Here is a 20,781-nt window from a genome sequence, read left to right as displayed (position 1 = left end):
AAGTGTCCATTTGTGCTGGCGACGTGAAAACAGTGTCTTACACTGCTGTGTTTCCCTGCCTGCATTGTTTTACACGTCTAAAAGCGAGTGTGATGCATCAAAATGTGTGTGTTTGTGTGTGTGTGTGTGTGTGTATGTGTGTGTGGAGGGGGAGAGAGAGAGAGAGAGAGAGAAATCTCTGCGCTGGGACTGTGCACAGTGGAGGAGGGGGACGGAAGGGGGGAGTCAGAGGAGGCGGGCTCACGAGAGACGCTGCTGGGACACTTGGGGAAAGAGGAAAAGTTATTCAGAAGTTTTCTGGAGGCTCAGCGAGAATCACAGGCAGCAGCAGCAGCAGCCGTGGCCGAGCTGCGGAGGATTAAACACGGGACTGGGACCTAAAAACAGCTGCGCTCCTCCGGCTCTCTTCATGACAAGTTCCCCGTCGACTCTGGAGCCTTAAACTTTTTTTGTGAACTTAACAAAAGGATGTATTTCTACTGAAAGAGCGACTCGAAACGCTGGAAACTTTCCCACCGCAATGGAAGGGAATATTCCATGGATTATTCTGTCATTTTTACTTTTTATGCACATTTGTGAAGGTGAGTTTATTTGAACTTTTTGAAAGTGTCGCAGCGCACACGTTGCCTGTTGAGTGGACATGTCCGGACAGCCCGTGAATTTGGGGACATCTTTGATGATCCATAAAGCGCTGACATCGTTATTGCATGCGTTTTCTTATTGATTTACTGTTGTGCACTAGTATGATATGACTCAATTACAGTCTTCCCAATCAAATTAAACGCAAACATACGTTTCCCAAAGTCACTCAGATCATTTAAAACGCCAAAATAGTAACAGATTGCTGAGACGCTTACGCGCAACATGTGCCAAACTTTTACGCACGCAGATTGTGTGAGTATATTTAAATTCCATGCTACTTTATGGAGTAAAACGAGACCACCGCAGGGTTTTTTCTTTTTTGTTTAGCGCAGTGCTTGGTTTTATGAGAGACACTCAGTGCTGCACATGTTTATCTGGAGGATGTTTAACCCCAACACGTTTCCAAAAGTATTTATTGTGGGTCTAAATTGTAGTTGGAGGAGGGTGAGGCGACAATGAGTTTATCTTTAAGCAGTGGGTGATGATGAGCTGCAGTTTCCCGGCTTCTTCTGAACAAAGGCCCCTTTAAAGCAGCTGAACTCTGGTGTCAGAAATGTTAACAGGCAGAAACAATCCCAGCATGCAGCTGCAAACATCCCAGCATCCCCATCAGGATAAAGACAAATGTTTAATCTACTTCATTTTTATTTTTTTTTGTCCCCCTGACAAAGTAAGCAACTACGCATCTACAGTGGTAAAGACTTTCAGTCTGGAAGGATTTGCTTTAAAAAAAATGTATGAGTGAGTTTGAAGGGGTGGTTTCATGATGTTTTACAAAAAAAGTAAAGTTATTTTTATGCTTTAAATGACCCAATAAGATGGGATTTATAGCTCTCGTGTGAAATGGGTTAACGTGGAAATAATTCCTCAAGTGTGTGGTTCTCTAACGGATTTCTCCAATCTCCTCAGGGTTCCGATGCGTGGATAAATACAGACCTTGTGAAAATGCAGGGACGTGCATAGATTCGCCCCCTCGATGCATGTAAGTGGAACATGTGATGATGCCAGGGTGACACCTGTTTGATTCACCTATTGTTTGTGCTGAAGAAGTTTTGTTAACCTGTTTTTTTTAATCTGCTGGCTGTTCGTTTACTTCCGTCACGCTGAAGAAGTGGTGACAGACGGATAGAAATTGATTAGATCTTCTGCGAGATTCGACATGTTTCTCTTCCCCAGTCATCTCCTTGCACCTGTTGAGGAGCTTTTGTCAGACATAAATCACAGCATTACACCGCACATGAGTAAAGCTTTCCTTCCTCTCCGTCTTTGTTTACCTTTTATTTGCCGTATGAGTTAATTTCAAGGGTTTAAGCAACTTTTTTTGATCTGCTTTCTTTGTTTCCCGCTTGCTTTTGGGCATTTTGGAGCTCTCACATCTTTTGGCTCTGACAAGGCTTTTGTTTTCCAAATTTGTCTGGGGGTTTGTGTGGGAACCCGTCACAATAGTCAAGTCAAATAGCCTACAGGGTCTTGCCTAAGGGGGTCATTTACCCTTTAGTTTAGGAAACAGCCCTCAGTGTTTCACATGAGGCGATACAGTCATTTCTGGAACAACAAAAAAACCTCCCTGGTTGCCAGCTGCTTCCCTCCAAAACGGCCAATTTATTATTTTATTGGAGTGGGATTGCAGGTTTACCCTACTGCTCGGGGTCAAAGTTGAGCCTGTGCCGTGAATGCACTTCTCACAAGCAAATAATAAGACTTGCAAAGGCATTTAAGCCAATGTGTAACTTGCTTCTTCAATCATTAGCTGCAGGAAAGAGGGACGAGTGGCAAGAAGTAAATGTATAAGTCCTGACATCATGTTTTCTGAGGGTTTATCAGCAAAAATGAACACAATAACCTCACTGTTTGTCTTAGTGTTGACATTACTGTCCAGATTTAATGCCATCATATCACAGCACAGGGAGTGTTCTTATTCATTTCTTGGCAGACGCTGGTAGTTCATTCATCACTATCTTGGTTCAGTGCCAAGGGAGAAAAAGCACTTAAAGTGCAAAGGGGAAAGTTTCTCTAATGGAAGGGGACACATGTCGCACCATAGACTGTAGCGAGAGTCCCACAGCAGGGCCGAGCAGCGGAGCGGAGCGTGGCCACATTAGAAGGGTCCGACCAGGCTCGGCACTGAGGTGAACGCCCCACCTCTTCCACTGGGATCTGACAGAAACAGGAGATCCAAAGCAGCAGAAAAGATCCTTTCTTTCACCAGATACCTGCCTGTAACCCGGCACCGTCCGAACAGGGCGTACAGAGAGCCAGAGAATAAAGGCGGCAGCGAAAACGAGGCCAGAGTGGAACAGAAAGACTGAAACAAATGCAGCCATAGATGCGTGTTTTGGCTTTTGGATGGAATTTAAAAAAGCAGTGGGAATTAAAGAGAAATGTTTTTCCCTCAAAACCAACACACATTGTTCTGTGTCACAGACATTCTTCAGCCCCTGCTTCTTATTTGGTAGTTTTTCCTGAAAGAAAGCAGATTCTCCAGTGACAGTAGTGCCATTGTTACTGTCCCAGATAATGATGTATCCTCTGTCTTGTTGGCAAACACATCTAAAGAAGAATCCAGACAATGTGAGAAATCTCTGAGTTTTCTCACACTCTGTCTTCGTCACCAGCGACTCTGTGGTCAGTGCTCGCTTCATCACTTCCTCCTCTGAGGCGCTCGGTTAAAGTTACAGAGCAGAGTTTGGAACAGAGGATTAGAGTCGTAATCCTCTGGAAACTGTTCAACTTTCTGATAAGCATTTCATCTTTCCCAGTGACCCGGGTAAAACCTGGTTAATGCGTTTTAATCTGAAAGGGTTGAGTAATCTGGCCTGTAGGTCCCAGTGCTGGTAGTAAACGTTGCTTGTCGGCTTTTGATTCCTTTCTTTATCGCTCACGATTGGCGCGTGCTACTTTGGAACAGCATATAAAACTAGGGCTTCAATCAACTGATTCATAATCATAATAAAGTCACTAGTGACTTTGATGTGTCTTTGCTCCTGGAAGACAGTAAAATGGAGAAAATAGTCATACACATCAGTCCATAATGAAAATAATCGCCAGTCCTCGTACAAATCCTGCAGGGACAACTGCGGCCTCATAATCACCAAGACCAATCAGTAATGATGCAACTGTAGCGAGAACATATCTGTGTGTGTTCGATGTTCCTCAGAAACACCAGCTTTGAGAACCAGGTCGCTGGGTCGGTGGAAATGCTTCTTCTCATGTCACGTGAGATCTTCACAGTATTCTTTCGCTGGTCTCTCCTGAAGAGTTTTGAACTTGACAGTGGAGGATTAATCGTGTCACAGAGAGTGCGGCCTTGTGGGTGAAGCAGTCTGGGAGCCCTGGTGGAGTGTCACTGCGGCGCCTCTGCTCTGCAGAAAGTGCAGCGTGTGGAGAGAGGGAGCGAGCGTGATGGCGGCTGGGCCAGAGGACAGATAATTAGGCAGATTGAGAGGGTGTCATTCAGAGAGGATCCAGCTGGAGGGGTCCGACTTCATGGGGGTAGGGAATGGGTAGAGGGGAGGAAGCAGGGGGATGGTTGAGGGTGGGGGTTTCTCTGTAGAGGACAGCTGGTGGATGTTGTGATGGTAATCCAGTGAAGTCAGATCTTGACAAAGGGGAAGCAGAGGGCCAGGTGCTGCCATTGAGCAGTCAGCTGCCACCATACTGTGAGAGACAAGCTCGTGGAGGAATGAAGCTGGTTCGCTCGCGGCGCCTCTAACACATGTTGCTTCTCTCACAGAGGGGCGGTGAGCACGTTTAAACGCGCTCAGCGTGCCGCCCCGGCTCTGGCGGCTCATCCTCGGTTCGGCAGATTAGGAGCATATCTGTTCCTCGCACATCCTCTGAACTAAAAAAAAGAAGAGAGAGAGAGAAAGAGATAAATGTGAGGCTTCTCCGTCTTGTGAGGCCTGTGGATGGAGCCACTACTCCCATTTACAAGTGCTTTGCCCTTTGCCCCCCGAGTAGCAGATTCAGTTAGTACCCTGTCATGACATTACTAAAGGAGGACATCTTTTCCTCTGATTGGAAGCAGACTGTCCAGTCAAGTTCCCATTTTATAGGGATGAGCTGATTTGATAGCCATCAGTGTTGATACGATACAGACACTCTGTATCTGTATCAATCCGATATGGGCCAAACTGTCAGAAAACCCTAAATATGACGTCAGTTATTTCCTACATGCTGTAAAAGGTCCGTCGATGTCACGTGACCAGAACGTGGCTTAAAATGGCCGGTTATTGCCAGATAGGTCTTACAATCATGTGTTAGATTGATACTGGCATATAACACTTTAAAAAAGTCCTACTGAGCCATCCATAGTCTTCTAATTCTACCATTTACTCAGCGTAGATTCCATCCTCTCCAAGCGAGAAGTGCAGCATCAATCATGCTTGTTCTCCGGCTGCGAAAAGCATTTCTGAGAAACACAGCTCTCACTTAAAAAGTGGAAATACACACACACACACACACACATACGTTGGAGGCACAAAAACCCACATTACATTGTTAGCTTAGCGCACAGAACCTCAGGGCTGGTGTTTTCTTTGGCATCTTTATGGTGGATTAGAGAGGAATGCTCGGTAAGATTCCTCCTGTCCCTCTGGTGCTTTCAGGTTATTGTCTGTACCTCTCATCCATTCACCCCAGTAGCCCCTTCAGGAATGCCTCGTAACAATACTGTCAGCCTGCTCTCATCGGGGGAAATGGCATGTTTAGAGTGACTTGTTTGATTTGCAATTAGGTACTCTGCATTAGGGGGTAGGCAGCACATCGGGCATTATCCCTCATGCGAGGACTGACAGATGGAGCCATTGTCCTGACATTATTGAGGGAAAAGTAGAAGAAGAAGAAGTTTCAAGTGACTCCACTGGAGGACGGTGGTCATATCGTGTCCATGTTGAGATGACCCAGAGGTTGTAGCATCATTGGAAGGAAGATCTGGATTTGTTGTGCCTTCTTCTTTCTCCCCGGGTCATGACTGGGAGCTGTGGTTCCCAGGCTCCATCACAGGAAATGGTGCCTTCTGACCTCGCTGCTACGCACATCCTGTCTTATCGAAAGCTTATGCAGCTTTCTCGATGCACCCGGGGTCGTCTGTGCGCCTCAATTTTCTCGTCCGCCGCTGCATCCAGCCTCTCGCTGCGCGGTCACGTTGTGCTGAAATTGCCCCGTTCTTTATTAACCTATACCCAAGTGTGCGGAAATGAAACTGGGACACGAGGAAACTCGCTGTGTGTGACGAGTTTCTGTCGGCACAGGAACCTCCCGATGGGATTTGTGCATTATTATTCTTTCTGGAGTCAAATTTATGTCTGAACCAGTGACTTATGTCGGGATAATTTAGCCTCTGAAGTCTCATCCCTTGGCTGTTCCTTCCAGGAGATGGTGATTTCTAAGATCGTCAGGCCCAATGTGGAATAACTGAGGTCTGTCAGCAAAATTTCCCCAAGTCTCTGCCTCCCTTTTTTTTTTTAGAAGAGGAAGGGATGGGTCGATGATTAAATGATTCAGGAAACGGCTTTTACTTTTCCACTGAGCACACTTTCCACACACATTATGATTTTAACCAGGCGGTCTTTCTCTCTATTTACCACATGGAAATAAAACAGAAATGCCACATGATTGTAATCACGTTTAGATTTGTCTCAAAGGTTTTATAGGTAGGACCGGCCCACGCCTTTTGTTTAACATCTCTAGTGCTTCCATGAGTGACAGGAGTTGAGATAATGAACATTCTCTGGCTATTTTCCTGGCATTCCCTTCGGCTTATCACTCAGAACCTTTGCCAGTGCTGCATAAAGAGGAACGCATTCTCTTTTAGCCTGCGAGCTTGTCAACATTATTAAACTGAAGTGTGGTTTATCAGACTCTGCTGTAGTTGGATTGAACCTCGTTCTGCAGCAAATGTTTGCCGTGACATGAATAACGATAGCGGGCCATTAGAGATATTTCTGTCACATTGAAGGCGACTTGAGGGAAAACAGTGGGCAGGGGGAATTCTAGCCAATCTTTCATGCTACGTTTGGGATGGGGTCTTTTTTTGAATAAGAAGAAGAAAGTTTTGCAGAAATCTGGTTCAGTTTAGGTGGCTGGGTGGGGTTTTATGTGGTTGAGTTCAGTGGAGAACGAATGCTTTGAAAGACCTCGACCCTGGGACTCATGCGATGTGGTTATGGGTAAATGCGTTACTATTTGAAAAATGCCAGGGAGTATTCATCCAAAAAAACAAATGTGCTCAGATAGTTAATGAACTACAAGTGTTTTGGAAAAACAATGGCAATGCTTTTGTCCAGGTTTTTGCACTTGGCAGCGTGGTTTTCTCCTCTTCCTGCTGCAGACTTGGTGCGGTACCCACTGCCAAGGAAATGCTCCACACATTTCCATTGCTAATTTATACCCTTAAACCTGAGCACTGAGGGACTATCAGAGGTGAGAAGGATGCACTGACGGCACCTCCTCAGCCTTTCAGCCGCAGATTCATGACCACTTTCCCTCGAGAGAAAGTTAAATGTCCTCGCATTCACATGTTTAATATTCATGCTCCGGGGGGCGCTCTGGAAACCTCCCCACTGGAGATTTCAATACCTCCATTGTGCGTCTTAAGCACAATTATTGAAACAAACTTTTGCACTTTTCCACTGAGAAACGCACACACCGCCGCAGACACCATCGTACTTAATTATCAGCCTGAATTGTCCGTGCTCTGTGCCCGGTGCTACCTGCATATGCAGGGGATCAGTCCTTGAGAGTGCTCCATCTGTCCTCACGAAACCCTCTCTCTCTCTCATCAGCCCCCTTTTCTCCCACTCTTGCTGTCCCTCACCATGGGTTACTGTTGCCAGGCTACAGCCCAGGCCTGTTGGTCCGTGTAAGCGCAGGACTGAAAGACTAGCTGTTTGGGTCAGTGCCCCCCCCCCCCAACACTTTCATACAAAGGAGTTCTGACTACTTTAGCTCTTTTATTCGGCCACAAAAAAAAAACACTCCCCCAACCCCCAATCTGGCTCTTTGCTGAGAAAGGGGAGAGAAGAGCAGAGGAGGCTGGTGGAGGAGGAGGAGGAGGGAGTGAGGGTGGATGGGCTTCTGTTGGCAGTATGGTGTCAGCATGGACACTCATAAAAAGCAGATTCCTACTTATTTGCCCGTATACTCGTTAAATCCAGAGGTTCATTTGTGAACGGACATTATCAATGTACATGTGTGTATATCAACTTAAGCTCCGTGTGATCATGGGTAGGATTTTTGGCAGTGATGCCAAAGTGACGCGGTGTTCATTTCCAGGGCATAAGCAGAGCCGATAGCCGTGGATCTTACTTTTTACAACTTAGGACAACACTCAGTATTTGTTATTTCAGCTATAATTTAAATGACACAGGGTTGGCCAACCAGTAGCGATGGAAACTGTGTTTACTTATCATCCGGATTAAAAATCCCTGGTATAGCTTCAATTGTGGGGGAGAAGGACGATAAAGGTGCAAATACTTCTTTGCCTTTCGAGCAACTTTTGATTATAGCGTTTGATTATAATCCTGTAAAACATTTACCAAAACCAAGAGTTGTGGAATAGATGGCGGCTCTTGTAGTTGATCCTCCTCTCTTGTTTGTCTCAGGAAATGACCTCTGAGATCAGAAGACTCCTTTATAACACGGTGCTTTGTGGAGCATGACTGTGTGTATGAACCATGTCAAAGATTACAGCCTCTTTGTTCACAGGTGAGTCACCCCTCTGACCTCAGGCAGAGTAGTGGCTATTGTTCGGGAGAGGATGAGCTCAGGTTACTACTCTTCTTCAGTGACCCAGAAAGCAGGAAATCGAGTGTTCTGTTACACCAGTGCAGGTTTACAGACCCCACATCCATAAATCAAACCGGTTCTGGTGAGAAGATCCTCAGCACGCTGCTGGAAAGTCATTTTCTTAACATGATAAAGTACGGCAGGAGGAAGAGGAAGCCATGTCACAAAAACTTAAAAGGAAGATGATATTTTGATCTGGTCTTCCTCAGGTCATGTTATTTCAGGCAGTTGATTTTAGGAAGAGCAAACGCTGTCCTCATGGCTTGAGGGAGATCTACTATCTTTGTGTTCTGCAGGCCTTGCAACTCCAAAAAGAAGAAGTGAAGTGTGTATAATACATATTTGGAATGATAAAAATGTGTTTTCATGTCTAACTTCCTCAGTTGATCCTCTTGTCTTCTGACTTCACAGTATCCTCCTCCCTCAGACGCTGAGGCTGGTTGTAAGTTCTTTCCTTCGTGTGTGTGCGTGTGCGCTGATTGTTGCATGTGTTTGCTTTGTTGCAGTGCTTCTTTTTTTTTTTCCGCGCAACAGCCTTTTACAAAAGGGGGCTGCTACTGCATGTGTTTGTGAAGGATGACCACGTCTCACGAGTGGTGTGAAATGGCCCTTGTGTGAGAGTGTTCTGTGTTGCCAGTCGCTGCTGGGATCAGTCCCACGGGTTAAAAAAACGGCCGCCCAGTTGCTTCGGCTTTGTGTCTGGCAAGAGCGAGGTAAATAACCCGACGCACAGAGGTGCAGTGACTGACAGATGTGGACAGATGTGTGGTGCCGGCTGGGGCGGCAGCTGGCAGAACCCCTCGCGCGTGTTGACGTGGGGGCGATTACCCGCTCCGCTGCTGCACCCTCCTCCTCCTCCTCTTCATCTGCTGCACTCTCTTCCTTAAAGGTCAGAAGTCAACACTCACTGAATATGACTCAGGGGCCCGTTGCACAACAGCAGTCTGCACCTGCTTTGTACATCCGCCACATCTAAGAGCAGGGCCGTGGCAAAGGCACAGCTCCCTGCCCCGCTGTTCCCAGAGAGAGCGAAATCTACAAGGTTGTAAAGAGCCCGATAAGGAGAGTCTCGTGTGTGCAGCGGGACAAACTTGAGCGTCTCTCACAGTCTCTGCTCGCTGATAGCGCTCTCGATTTGTGTGTTATGGGAGTAACATGTTGGCAGTGAGTCAGGTCTAGACAAAAGAATGTGTGTTCTGGCTTCTCGCCTCGCTGTGAATTTGTTAGGGTGGAAAAATGATTTACCAGACATAACTGCCTCCTGTCCGTCATACGCGCCCACACGTGCACACACACACACACAAATATTTACCAACACACCTGATGTGATACTCCCAGGAATGAGTTCTCAGGTATTCTTAGTCAGAGGAAATTCACAACGGCCTTCAGAAAACAACAGCCCCACTGTAGAGAAACGACAGCTCCCTCCATGGCTTTCATCCTCAGTCAACTGCCCACAGTACAGAGCGGCTCCACTAGTATTTCGCTGTCACTCCATGTTGTATTTTGTCTTCCTCGGCCCTTTCAAAGTCTCCTTTTGTGCCACGTTGGTGTTTCATTTTTTTTTTTTTTTAGTGATACCCTAGATTCCAGACATAGTTAATTTGCCTCTAAATAAACCCAGCCAAGCCATGACAAATAGCCATGGGGACCAAGGGTGGGTGGTGAGGGGGGGTGGGTGATTGGTTGGGTGCTGGGGCTTGCTTGTCCGTCTGTGGGGTTGCCCAGGCACGGGGATCGCGCATTCGGGGGCGAGTGCGGTGTTTTCAGAACACGGACGAGGATTACAGGAAATATGACATGACATTCTTGCTGGACCAGACCTTCCTCTCCACCGCCACCTTCTAAAGACATTCTCTCCCCGTCAACCCCGCCCGCCCCAGTGCAGCAGCCCCACCCCACTCCCTGCAGCCGTGACATTATCATCACAATCAGACGGGGACCTCTGACATTTGACCTCTCAGCGTGTGAGAGGGGGTTGTTTGGGGGCAAGCTGGTGTTCAGGGGGGTTTTAGAGGATGGACGAGTCACTGTAGTAACTGCAAACTCTCCCAACATGCCAGCATCCAAAACCAAGCCAAAGCCTCAGCGCTTTACTGCTGCCATGGGAAAATCTTCTTTCCCCCATGTTGTTATGTTTGATTAATTTTTTTATCGACCAACAAACTACCACTTTGGAGAGAACATTTTATTTTTCTTTGCACAGTTTCTGTGTATATGTGCACATTCTTGTGGATATGCCTTGTGCGCCCAGCTCCTTCATGCTTAGCCTTGTGGCTCCTTACTGTCTTTGTAAAGCTGGGGGGGAAAAAAAGCCAAACAAAACAGGGGAGAGTCTCCAGTTTTTCAGAAGCGGCGCAGACTAGTATTCAGAAAGAACACAGGACTATTTCTGTGAAAAGCCTCGATCTGGATCACTTCAGCCGACCTGAAGCGGTCTTGGGACGAGAGCCAGGAAAGTGTCATAGCCTTTGTTTTATTTTTTTTTTTGTTTGGGCGGGCATATCAAAAAAGTACAGATGAACTGACACCAGTGTAGTGGTGATGGTCCTGTAAGAGAGAACACATGAAAACCCATTGTTGATCCTGCCCCGGGGTTCCTCTTTAAAAAAAAAAAGATAGAGAAGAGCTCGGGGGCGGGTCTAAATCCAGCCGTCACTGCCCTGTCATCAGCATCAAACAGCCGGTTTAAAGAAAGGGCCCGTCCCCAGCCAGAGGCTCCACTGTGGGTGTAGAGTTACCAGCTCAGTCTGACCTCCATTGCAAGTCTAAACTCCCATGAGACCTCTGAAGAGAGTGATAGGAAGTCTTGTTTATATGTTTATCTCTACTTCTCAGTGGAGCAGGTTTAGGTCAGGCTTGCACCGGGCCTAAATGTAGCAAAAGCAGCAGGTTGGCAAGGCAACGGCAGCAACTCCAGTTCTCCACCTGTGTACACAGGACGCTTCCAGGGACAGTATTGAGTGCAAATCAACCCGGCTAAGGCTAATTTACAAGTCAGTGTCATGAGATGGAAGAAAATGTGTTAAACTAAACCAAAGAAACAAGGCAAGGTTTGGCATCTGGGTCACACGTGCAGGAAGCAGGACATGCTCGCTGTGAATTATCCATTTGTTGTCACATGGACTCATTCAGACATCATCCCAAGAAACTACTGTAGCCACTGGAAAAATGACTGCCAGACGCCTTGTCACTGAGCAAACACTTAACATAAGTGAGGATATATATATATATATTTGCAGGCTTTATGTTTTCTGTGAAGTTGAGATTGATTTGTCAAGCTTATCTCTTAGTAATGGCTGCTTTACCGATCATCAAAATGATATAAGGTGACTGAAATGGCAGTCTTTAAATTTTGAATTTGGCTGGATCGAGTGGATCCCCATATAAACCTTTTCGGCATTCATTCGCTGAAAGTGTGGCGATGTTTTGTCTATAAAGCAGCTTCTCTAGTTCAGTCTATGCACACACACTCTGTATAGTCCTCATTTTTCTCATGTCCACATTTGTTGGCAATTGTTAAGTTTCCAGACTGCTGTTTCTGGGTGTGTTCTTATAAGAACAGAAACAAGAGCTGAGGTGCGGAAAATCAGTAATACCCAAGGAATGTTAGTCGACATGGCGAAAACCGAGGGCTTCCAGCTGGAAAACGTTACAAATAAGACACGGAAACATGGCCTCGCTCCATTCTTGTGTTTGTTTGTGAAAGTATATGTGTGTGTGTCTCATGCATTGCATGGTTAGGGCTTATTGGGCAACTTTTGTTTAAACAAATTCATCCCAGGGCCCAGAGGCATCACTCATGCCAAGGCATGAGTCAGGTCACTGTTCTTGCCAAAGTGACATTGGGCCTTGATTGCTAAACCCAGAAAATAATGGGAACTGGGTCACATTGTGTCATGGCTCTCTGTGTTAATACTTGTGTTTGTCATTTCGTGATCCATGGACTCAATCATTAAATGTGTGTGTGTGTGTGCGCATTTGTCCAGATGTCGTCCAGGCTTCATTGGTCCCCTCTGTCAGCACCTGGATCCTTGTCATCGATCGCCATGTCTGAATGGAGCCGCCTGCAAGAGCCAGGTGGTCAATGGCCTCCCACAATACACCTGCGTGTGCCAGAGAGGGTTCAGAGGTACAGTGCGCCCATCAGAATTGGTTTTAATCATAAAGAACTGATCATGGAAGGTTAGTTACGAGAACTGAACATGACTCACTCTTCAAATCTCCAGGCCAAGACTGCGGTAACATCGATGCCTGTGCCACGAGCCCGTGTGCCAACGGGGCCCGTTGTGCCAACTGGAATAACCACTACAACTGTTCCTGCCCACCTGGCTACCAGGGAAAGAACTGCCGCAGCGACATTGACGAGTGCCGCAAGCCAGGCGTGTGCCTCCACGGCGGCCTCTGCCTCAACGCCCAAGGGTCCTTCCACTGTCAGTGCCAACCTGGATACAGCGGGCGCACGTGTGAGGTGTCCACGCTGCCCTGCGCGCCATCTCAGTGCCTTAATGGCGGCACCTGTCGACAGACCAGCGACCATTCTTATGAGTGCGCTTGCTTACCAGGTAGAATATGACAAACACACACTCCCACACACAAAATAAAAGCCAGAGGGCTGTGAGCCCACTGTTTTCCCAGGCCCTCTGCTCACTGCTAAAGGATTTTCTCAGCCTGATGACGTAGCTGTTTGTACAATTTATGCTTCTGCCCGACGTCAGTTTCCTGTCTGCTATTAATAGCAGCTGATGGGAGTTTGGTGATGGTGGGAGAGTTGAGGAGGCAGCCCGCCCGCACTCCTCTCTACTTCACAACAGACGGAATTTACTTTATGGGCCTCCTGGTTTCCCACTGGGGAACTGGCAGGAAATGTCTCTTGCCAGAGAGGAAGTCATTGAAACTGTGAGAGATTATAAAACAAGCAAACACTGTGGGGAGTGTAGAGGTCCGAGGTCCAGCGGGAGGCGCGGCTGCTGCGGGGCATCGTATGGGAACCGTCATGTGAAGATGTAAACAATCAGACACCCTCTGAACCTTTTACTGCCCTAACATTCGCGTTGTGTGGGAAACATCACTCAAGGTTATGAGTAGAAGTGTTTAGCGTCTGGAGCGCTGATGTTTAACAAACTCCTCTCTCTCTGTCTCAGGGTTTGAGGGACACAACTGTGAGAATAATGTGGACGACTGTCCAGGTCACAAGTGTATGAATGGAGGAATTTGTGTGGATGGAGTCAATACCTACAATTGCCAGTGTCCACCAGAATGGACAGGTACAGATCTTTTTTTTTCTTTTAGCATATATTACATTTAAAATGTATTGTTTGTGTGACTTACGTTTATCCTTTTTTTTTTTTACACAACCACACTAGGGCAATACTGTGCTGAGGATGTCAACGAGTGTCTCATGCAGCCAAATGCTTGTCACAATGGCGGCACTTGCTTCAACACCATCGGCGGCCACACCTGTGTCTGCGTCAACGGCTGGACTGGAGACGACTGTAGCGAGAACATCGACGACTGTGCCATTGCCGTGTGTTTCAACGGTGCCACCTGCCACGACCGCGTAGCATCCTTCTTCTGCGAGTGCCCCGTTGGAACGACCGGCAAGTTTGTTTTTTGGGGCAAATTTCCCCTGTCTGGTGGACTTTTCCCTTACTGACATGTCTGCTCCCTCAACAGGTTTGCTGTGTCATCTGGATGACGCGTGTGTGAGTAACCCATGCAACGAGGGAGCAGTGTGTGACACCAACCCGCTCAACGGTCGTGCCATTTGCACCTGTCCTGCCGGTTTCGTGGGAGGCGCCTGCAACCAGGACATGGATGAGTGTTCCATTGGTAAGTCAATGCTGGGATTATATGCTAATCAGGGCCCAGGTATCGAGTGGTGTGCCTTCTTTTGGGCTTGAACATGCAAGAAACTGACGAAAATTCAATGTTATAGTCATTTACCATGGGATTTTGCAAACTGGTTCAAGAGCACCCCTTAGATCAGGTCCTGAAACCTGTTCTGTAGGGTTCATGCAACCTTAAAGCCATATTCTGAATACAACAGGACGTTAGCCATTTTGATTTTGCTTGTCATTTTTGGCGATTATGTCACCAGAAATCCACTCCTCCAAAAAGGACCACATTTTTGTGCCTTGTGGAAAATGAAATTCCCTCTCAAAGTAGCCACAGTAACCCAGATCAAAAGTAGACAAGGAGTTAATTACACCTTTCACTGGTCATTATTGGGCCGATGCTGGTCAAAATCACTGGATCTAATATTGGATAAATGATGCTATATGTAAATGCTAAATATCAGAGATGCTTTATGACGGGAGGCTGTAAAAAGTTGCTTCCACCGCTTTGAAAGTTGCGGGATAGGACACAAAAAGTGGTAGTGAACTCATCCCAAGTTTCACAAACTGATCACCGGTCTTCTCGCCACAGGTGCCAACCCGTGTGAACACTTTGGGAAGTGTGTGAACACCGAGGGCTCCTTCCAGTGTCAGTGTGGTCGGGGATACACCGGTCCGCGGTGCGAGATCGACATCAACGAGTGCTTGTCCATGCCCTGTCAGAATGACGCCACTTGCTTGGACCGCATCGGAGAGTTCACCTGTATCTGCATGCCAGGTAAACAGAACTGCTCGCTTATATTTAAGCAGGGCCTCGGTTTGAGGCTGTCGACCACGTGATGGGACAGAGTAACAACAGTAAAACCAATGTAACAGGACACAGGCTACATCAATGCTATTAAACTCTTTGAAAATGGCATTGAACGTATTGAGGCAGACATAGCTGAAGCAGAAATAATACTTTTTTTTAAATGTAGATGCAGCAACAGGTTCTTTTGTGTTGTGTCGCAATAGGCACATAATAAGCTCACTATTTTTCCGCAAAAAACTACATCCTGGCGTCAAACGGAGTAACATGGTGAAAACAAAACTTCTGTGGGACAAGTATAAACAAAGATGGTGTTGTTTTTCCTCCAATGAGACATTGTGCATTCCGTTTAAACACAATAATCAAGAGTTTAAACCTGACCTTGTAAAAGAGCTTTATCTGCGACGCTTTTTTTTTTGTAGTGACTACCAGTGTAGACTGTTATGTAATACAGTCTCATTAACATTTGGTGTATGGAGGCTCTTCTCACTCAATTCACTGTACGTCCAGACAGACAGACAGACAGACAGACAGACGGGGTATTAGCCTGGACTAAGTGATGGTTTGGACACTGGGTAACAAAAACAGAGTGAAACTCTCACGCACAGTCCTACATGCGTCCCGGGGTTTTGGGAACTATACAAATTAGAGCTGGGAGTTTGGGTCTATAGGACTGGATGTGAGAGAGGGCGAGCAGTTAGGGGGAGGAGTGTGCTGTGAATACTAATGAGCAGTAGAGTGGTGGGAATGGAGCGGAACAATAGGGCCCCTCTGTGCTCCACTTTGCACCCCTCATACACACAGAGAGGGAAAGAGGCCTTTTCCCAGAGCCTCCTCTCTCTCAACCCCCCCGCCTCCCCACCCTCCCTTCATTTCCAGAGACAGACCCTTCCTCCTCACCCTCCTCATCCTCAGCCAGCCCGGCAAAATCTCACAGGGAGCGCCTGATTATTTCTGATTCCACACTAGCCTAACCTCTCCCCGGGGGCAGCACTCTGATCCACACTCTGCTTAACCTCAGTGACGGACTCCTCCATAGTTTGCTAACAAAGAATGTTTAACATGCGTCGCGGTGAATGGGACACTGTCCGAGGGAAGAGCGATGCTCTGTGGTGACTTCTGGTCAGTGGTGAAGGCCTCCAGACGGCTTCACCACATCATAATGTGTATTTATGTGCTTTGATGGTATGAGGTGTTGTCTGGTGTCGTGATTTAAAAACAGTTGCAATGGCTCGATCTTGATGAATTCCTATGATCGCGGTTAGCATGCACTGAGAGAATTGTCACTGTTTCCTGAGAGGAACTTGTCTATCTCACTCATCATACAATCCTAGTGATTTATTTTGATGAGCCAATACGATACTTGCCTCTACAATACTAGTATTAGTTTGGCTGATACTAGTATTGCATTAGCTGATATAATACTAGCATCAGTATCAGTACTGGTCAAAATGACTGGATTGGATTAGAGGTAGAGCGATAAATTGGTAAATCTGGCCAATATTTGCCATTTTTTCATAATTGGACAATTATTACAAATAGTTTTTGTTCCCAGAAATTTGACATTGTTGATGACCGGTTTCATATATTTAATACATAGTTAATACATTAGTTTTATTTAAAAGACTAATAGTGTATAATTACACTGTATATAGGCCAAATTAGGCCAATTATCAGCTGTCGGCTGCCCTGAAATCAGCACTGACCCTTATATCAGTCGACCTCTGAATTGGAAATCGGAAAAAGAAAAACTGTCCAGTCTGTAAAAATATGGGCTGTTTGTTTCTTCTCTATGGGTGAATAATATTGTTAATAATAACAGTCACTTCATAGTTTAAAAGATGATAAACGAGTAAACATGCACACATATGTCTTGTGTGCGATGCAAGGTAAAGTGATTTACTCTAGATTTTGCTGTAGTGACACAATTAGACCACAAGTATTCTGGACCAGATAGTCGTGAATTTAATTTCTTTAACCTGTTATTTGACATAATACAAGTTACAGAATATAACTTGTGTCCCTCAGGCTACATGGGGACTTACTGCGAGATGGACATCGACGACTGCGAGAGCAACCCCTGTGTGAACGACGGCATATGTCGGGACATGGTCAACGGCTTCACGTGCACCTGCCAGCCAGGTAAACACCTTTGTCACATTTACTGTATATCTGCAGCCACAGTTTAAATGTCCCCCAGAAAGAGCTAGAGGAGGGTGGTGGGGGTCACCCTTGCTACTTTTGCCGTCTGGTGTGGTAGAGCCAAAAAAAGGGAAAAAAAAAAGAAGGCCGGCCTATCGTCTTTCCTGAACAAAGACACTATTGTGACCCTCGCTCCCCTCCTCTGTGGAATGTGGAAGGGACAGCAGACTCCCTCATCCTTCCCTGGTTCTGCTGGTGCTGGTGGAGGTGGAGGTGGTGGTGGTGCTGGGGGAACAGCAGTCCTGCTAATGAGATTCTTTTCCAGGTCCGCAATTTACATCTGGGACAGACGTCCACCTCCCCCCCCACACTCCACCCCCCATCTAGCTATTGAGCCAGTGGAGCTGATGCAGGAAGAAGGGAGGAGGGAGGAGGAGAAGGTGGGGGGGGGTTCCCCAAAAGAGAAAACAATCCCACTGTCTCCTCCAAACTCACCCCTCACCCCCTTTACACCCCAAGCACCAACACACACACAGACGGTCCTGACACTGTTAATCAACTGAGCGGTGTGTGTGCGACAGATTCAGCCGTGTCTGGGCACCGTGCCCACTGATCCCCTACCAGTTTCTTAAGCTTTCTACACTGGTACATCTCACACAGTAATAATAAGAATTATGATTATTATGATGAAACCTCTGTCCAGGCCACTCCCACAACATTCACTCAAAAATCTTGCGATAATTATCAATATTGACTCAATTTGAACAGTTTTTTTTTTTTGGCCATATGGTATATGGGGAGTTGGGCGGGCCCAGTGGTCATCTCAGTTCTGGTCCAAGTGCACAGATGACAATTCCTTAACTAGTTCAGACGCCCGGCCCCAGCCTTAGCCAGACGTCACTAACCGAGCCGAAGACCTCTGCCCTTGTAAGACGAGGTAGAGCTGCCCTCTGACCCGAGCGCGTACCCTTCCTCTGGACCGTCTTTCTGACCCTTCACCTATGTGTTTGCATGTCCCAGGCTTTACTGGCACCATGTGTCAGATCGACATCGACGAGTGCGCCAGCACACCCTGCCAGAACGGAGCCAAATGCTACGACCGGCCCAATGGATTCGAGTGCCGCTGCGCTGAAGGTAAGAGCCTCTGGACCTCACGGCCCTAATGTTAGAGACAGTACATTGCTCAGCATGTCTTCACAGGCAGACGGGGCAGATGCACCTTAACCACTTGTTGAGCTGTGTTTGGTCTTTGTTAAGTGTTGTGGGAGGGAGGAGGAGGGGGATGGGGGGGGGGTTCGGTCGGTCTCTGGACGTCTGCTGGTGATGCAGACTGACTTGAGGCCCCTAATCCCCCACTTTCCCTCAGAGGCTCTCAGGATCATGGGGTCACTGAGGACCAGCAGTTGCCAAGAAAGGAGCCTTGGTCATCACCTCGACATCTGTTCGTCAGTTAAACCCCCTCCCAACACCTCATGCACCATCATAACTCCCATTCCTTTGCATCCTCACTTGAAAACAAGCCCGTACAGATTTTTCTTGGAGCAGAGTTTGACACTCGGTCTGCGTGTGTGTGAGCGGACGTCACGCACACACGTAATATTTAACATGTTTGTTTGGAACTGTGCCTACGGAGGAGGCTGCTTCATTGTTTCAGTGGCCAGCTGCTTGGTATTCGCTGTGTTTGCGGGCCCCTTGTGTTGAGTGAAGTGGCTCTGTTTGACGTGGCGCAGTCCATTGTTGCCTCCAGCACAGAGAACAAAAGCAGGACTGGGAGCCCTGTGTGTAGGGCCCTTCTTTACTGCTTTGCCCGGCTCAGCATCGGACTGCACACACACACACACACTCACTCACTTGTCTGATGCACAGACACGGTCGACATGGAAACCAAAGTGATCACACCCCCAAACTGTGGAGGACTTTATTAAGAAAAAAAACCCTGAAACATGAAGTTAAGAAAAAGACAAAGAAAGAAACATAAATGCCTTAACCTGACATTTTGTTTCTTTCCTCGATACACTTTAATAGCTTTAAGATATTCACTTATAACATAATAACACAATTTAATGTTCACTTTATTACTGGTTTAATTTCAACGTGTAAAAAATTATTGTACTCTCTGAAGATTTTAGAAGAAAGATTTTCTTGATTAACCAACTAGTTGATGCATAAAATGTCAGAAAAGGATAAAAATGTGGATTGGTGTTGTTGGGAGATTATTTCAGATTGTATATTTCAGGTTATTTCTGCTTGTTTTTGTTTTGTTAGTTCTTGTTTCGGGGCATTATTGCTATCTTGTCAAGAAAAAATTCAGTTCATTTAAAAAAAAGGCTCCCACACTCATGATTTGAGTGCTATTCACAGTGTTTGCCTCAACAAGCTGTTATTCTTAAAGAAGGCAATTGCGCCCTCTGCAGTACAAAGTATGGAACAGGCGGGAGAATTGTGTTGACGTCTCTCTCTCTGTGGTTATTTCTGATCTGTTCTCCACAAACACACCTGACGTCACCAACACCTGTTCTCCGTCTGTGCTTGATTTCCCTCTCAGGCTATGAAGGAACTCTCTGCGAGAGCAACATCAACAACTGTCAGCCCGACCCGTGTCACCACGGCACGTGCGTCGACGGCATCGCCAGCTACACCTGCAACTGTGACGCCGGCTACACGGGCTACCGCTGCGAGAACCAGCTCAACGAGTGCCACAGCAACCCCTGTCAGAACGGAGGCAAGTGTGTCGACCTGGTCAACAAGTACATCTGCCAGTGCCTGCACGGAACCTCAGGTAACCCCGCCAGCAGTGATCGAACGTCTATCTGTCTGCTTGTCTGAAGCCTTGTTACTGCAGCTCATTATTTTTGCTGTGCTCAAGTGGATGTTGTGAACGTGTAAGAACTTGCGTGCCTGACATCATACAGATGATGAGGGAGTGTTCGCATGTGCTTGTCACATTAACACGGTAAACTCCCTTTGAACACAGCACATGTCCTCAAATGCAACTTGTTGGACCCACTGCCAAAACAACATCAGAAAACGAAACAAAACACTAGAGTTTTGTGTATTTGGCTAAGCTTGATCAGAAAAATGGGAAAATTGGGTTTTCCAAGTTAAGGGCATTTCTAAAGTTGAGAATTCCTCACCCTGACACAGGCCCAAACTGCGAGACCAACTTCGACGACTGTGCCAGTAACCCGTGTGACTACGGCATCTGCAAAGACGGCATCAACCGCTACGACTGCGTGTGCAAACCCGGCTTCACCGGTGAGGCCGTTTGAAAACGGAAAAGCACAATTATGAGAGGAAATTGATGTAATAATGGGCACATTCTTAATTTGCATTTACCGTCTTCCTCTGCCAGGTCCTAAGTGCAATGTGGAGATAGACGAGTGTGCGTCCAGCCCCTGTCGGAATGGAGGCACGTGTGTGGATGAAGAGAACGGATTTCACTGCATGTGTCCTGAGGGCTTTAAGCCTCCGTACTGTTACTCCCAGGTGGACGAGTGTGGCAGCAGCCCGTGCGTCCATGGCGCGTGCAGGGACGACATCAACGGGTAAGAAGGAGAAGTGTTC

General features: G+C 46.8%; 1 protein-coding gene across 1 annotated transcript in view; it reads left to right on the top strand.

Annotated features, from left to right (window-relative positions):
- Positions 1-303: 303 nt before the first annotated feature.
- The window catches only part of notch3 (notch receptor 3), a 32,749-nt gene continuing 12,271 nt past the window's right edge, over positions 304-20,781 (top strand). Inside the window, exons 1-13 of the mRNA XM_044050536.1 lie at positions 304-581; positions 1,552-1,624; positions 12,420-12,562; positions 12,660-12,995; positions 13,575-13,697; positions 13,797-14,030; positions 14,107-14,262; positions 14,860-15,045; positions 17,104-17,217; positions 18,238-18,351; positions 19,763-19,996; positions 20,362-20,472; positions 20,570-20,762. Of these exons, the coding sequence (XP_043906471.1) occupies positions 521-581; positions 1,552-1,624; positions 12,420-12,562; positions 12,660-12,995; positions 13,575-13,697; positions 13,797-14,030; positions 14,107-14,262; positions 14,860-15,045; positions 17,104-17,217; positions 18,238-18,351; positions 19,763-19,996; positions 20,362-20,472; positions 20,570-20,762 (2,078 nt within the window). The 5' untranslated portion in view covers positions 304-520. The remainder of the gene's footprint in view (positions 582-1,551; positions 1,625-12,419; positions 12,563-12,659; positions 12,996-13,574; positions 13,698-13,796; positions 14,031-14,106; positions 14,263-14,859; positions 15,046-17,103; positions 17,218-18,237; positions 18,352-19,762; positions 19,997-20,361; positions 20,473-20,569; positions 20,763-20,781) is intronic.

The sequence above is a fragment of the Solea senegalensis genome, linkage group LG19, assembly GCF_019176455.1.
Source record: "Solea senegalensis isolate Sse05_10M linkage group LG19, IFAPA_SoseM_1, whole genome shotgun sequence".
Lineage (NCBI taxonomy): Eukaryota > Metazoa > Chordata > Actinopteri > Pleuronectiformes > Soleidae > Solea > Solea senegalensis.
The sequence above is the reverse complement of the archived record's forward strand: the minus strand, read 5'-3'. Positions and strand labels throughout refer to the sequence as shown.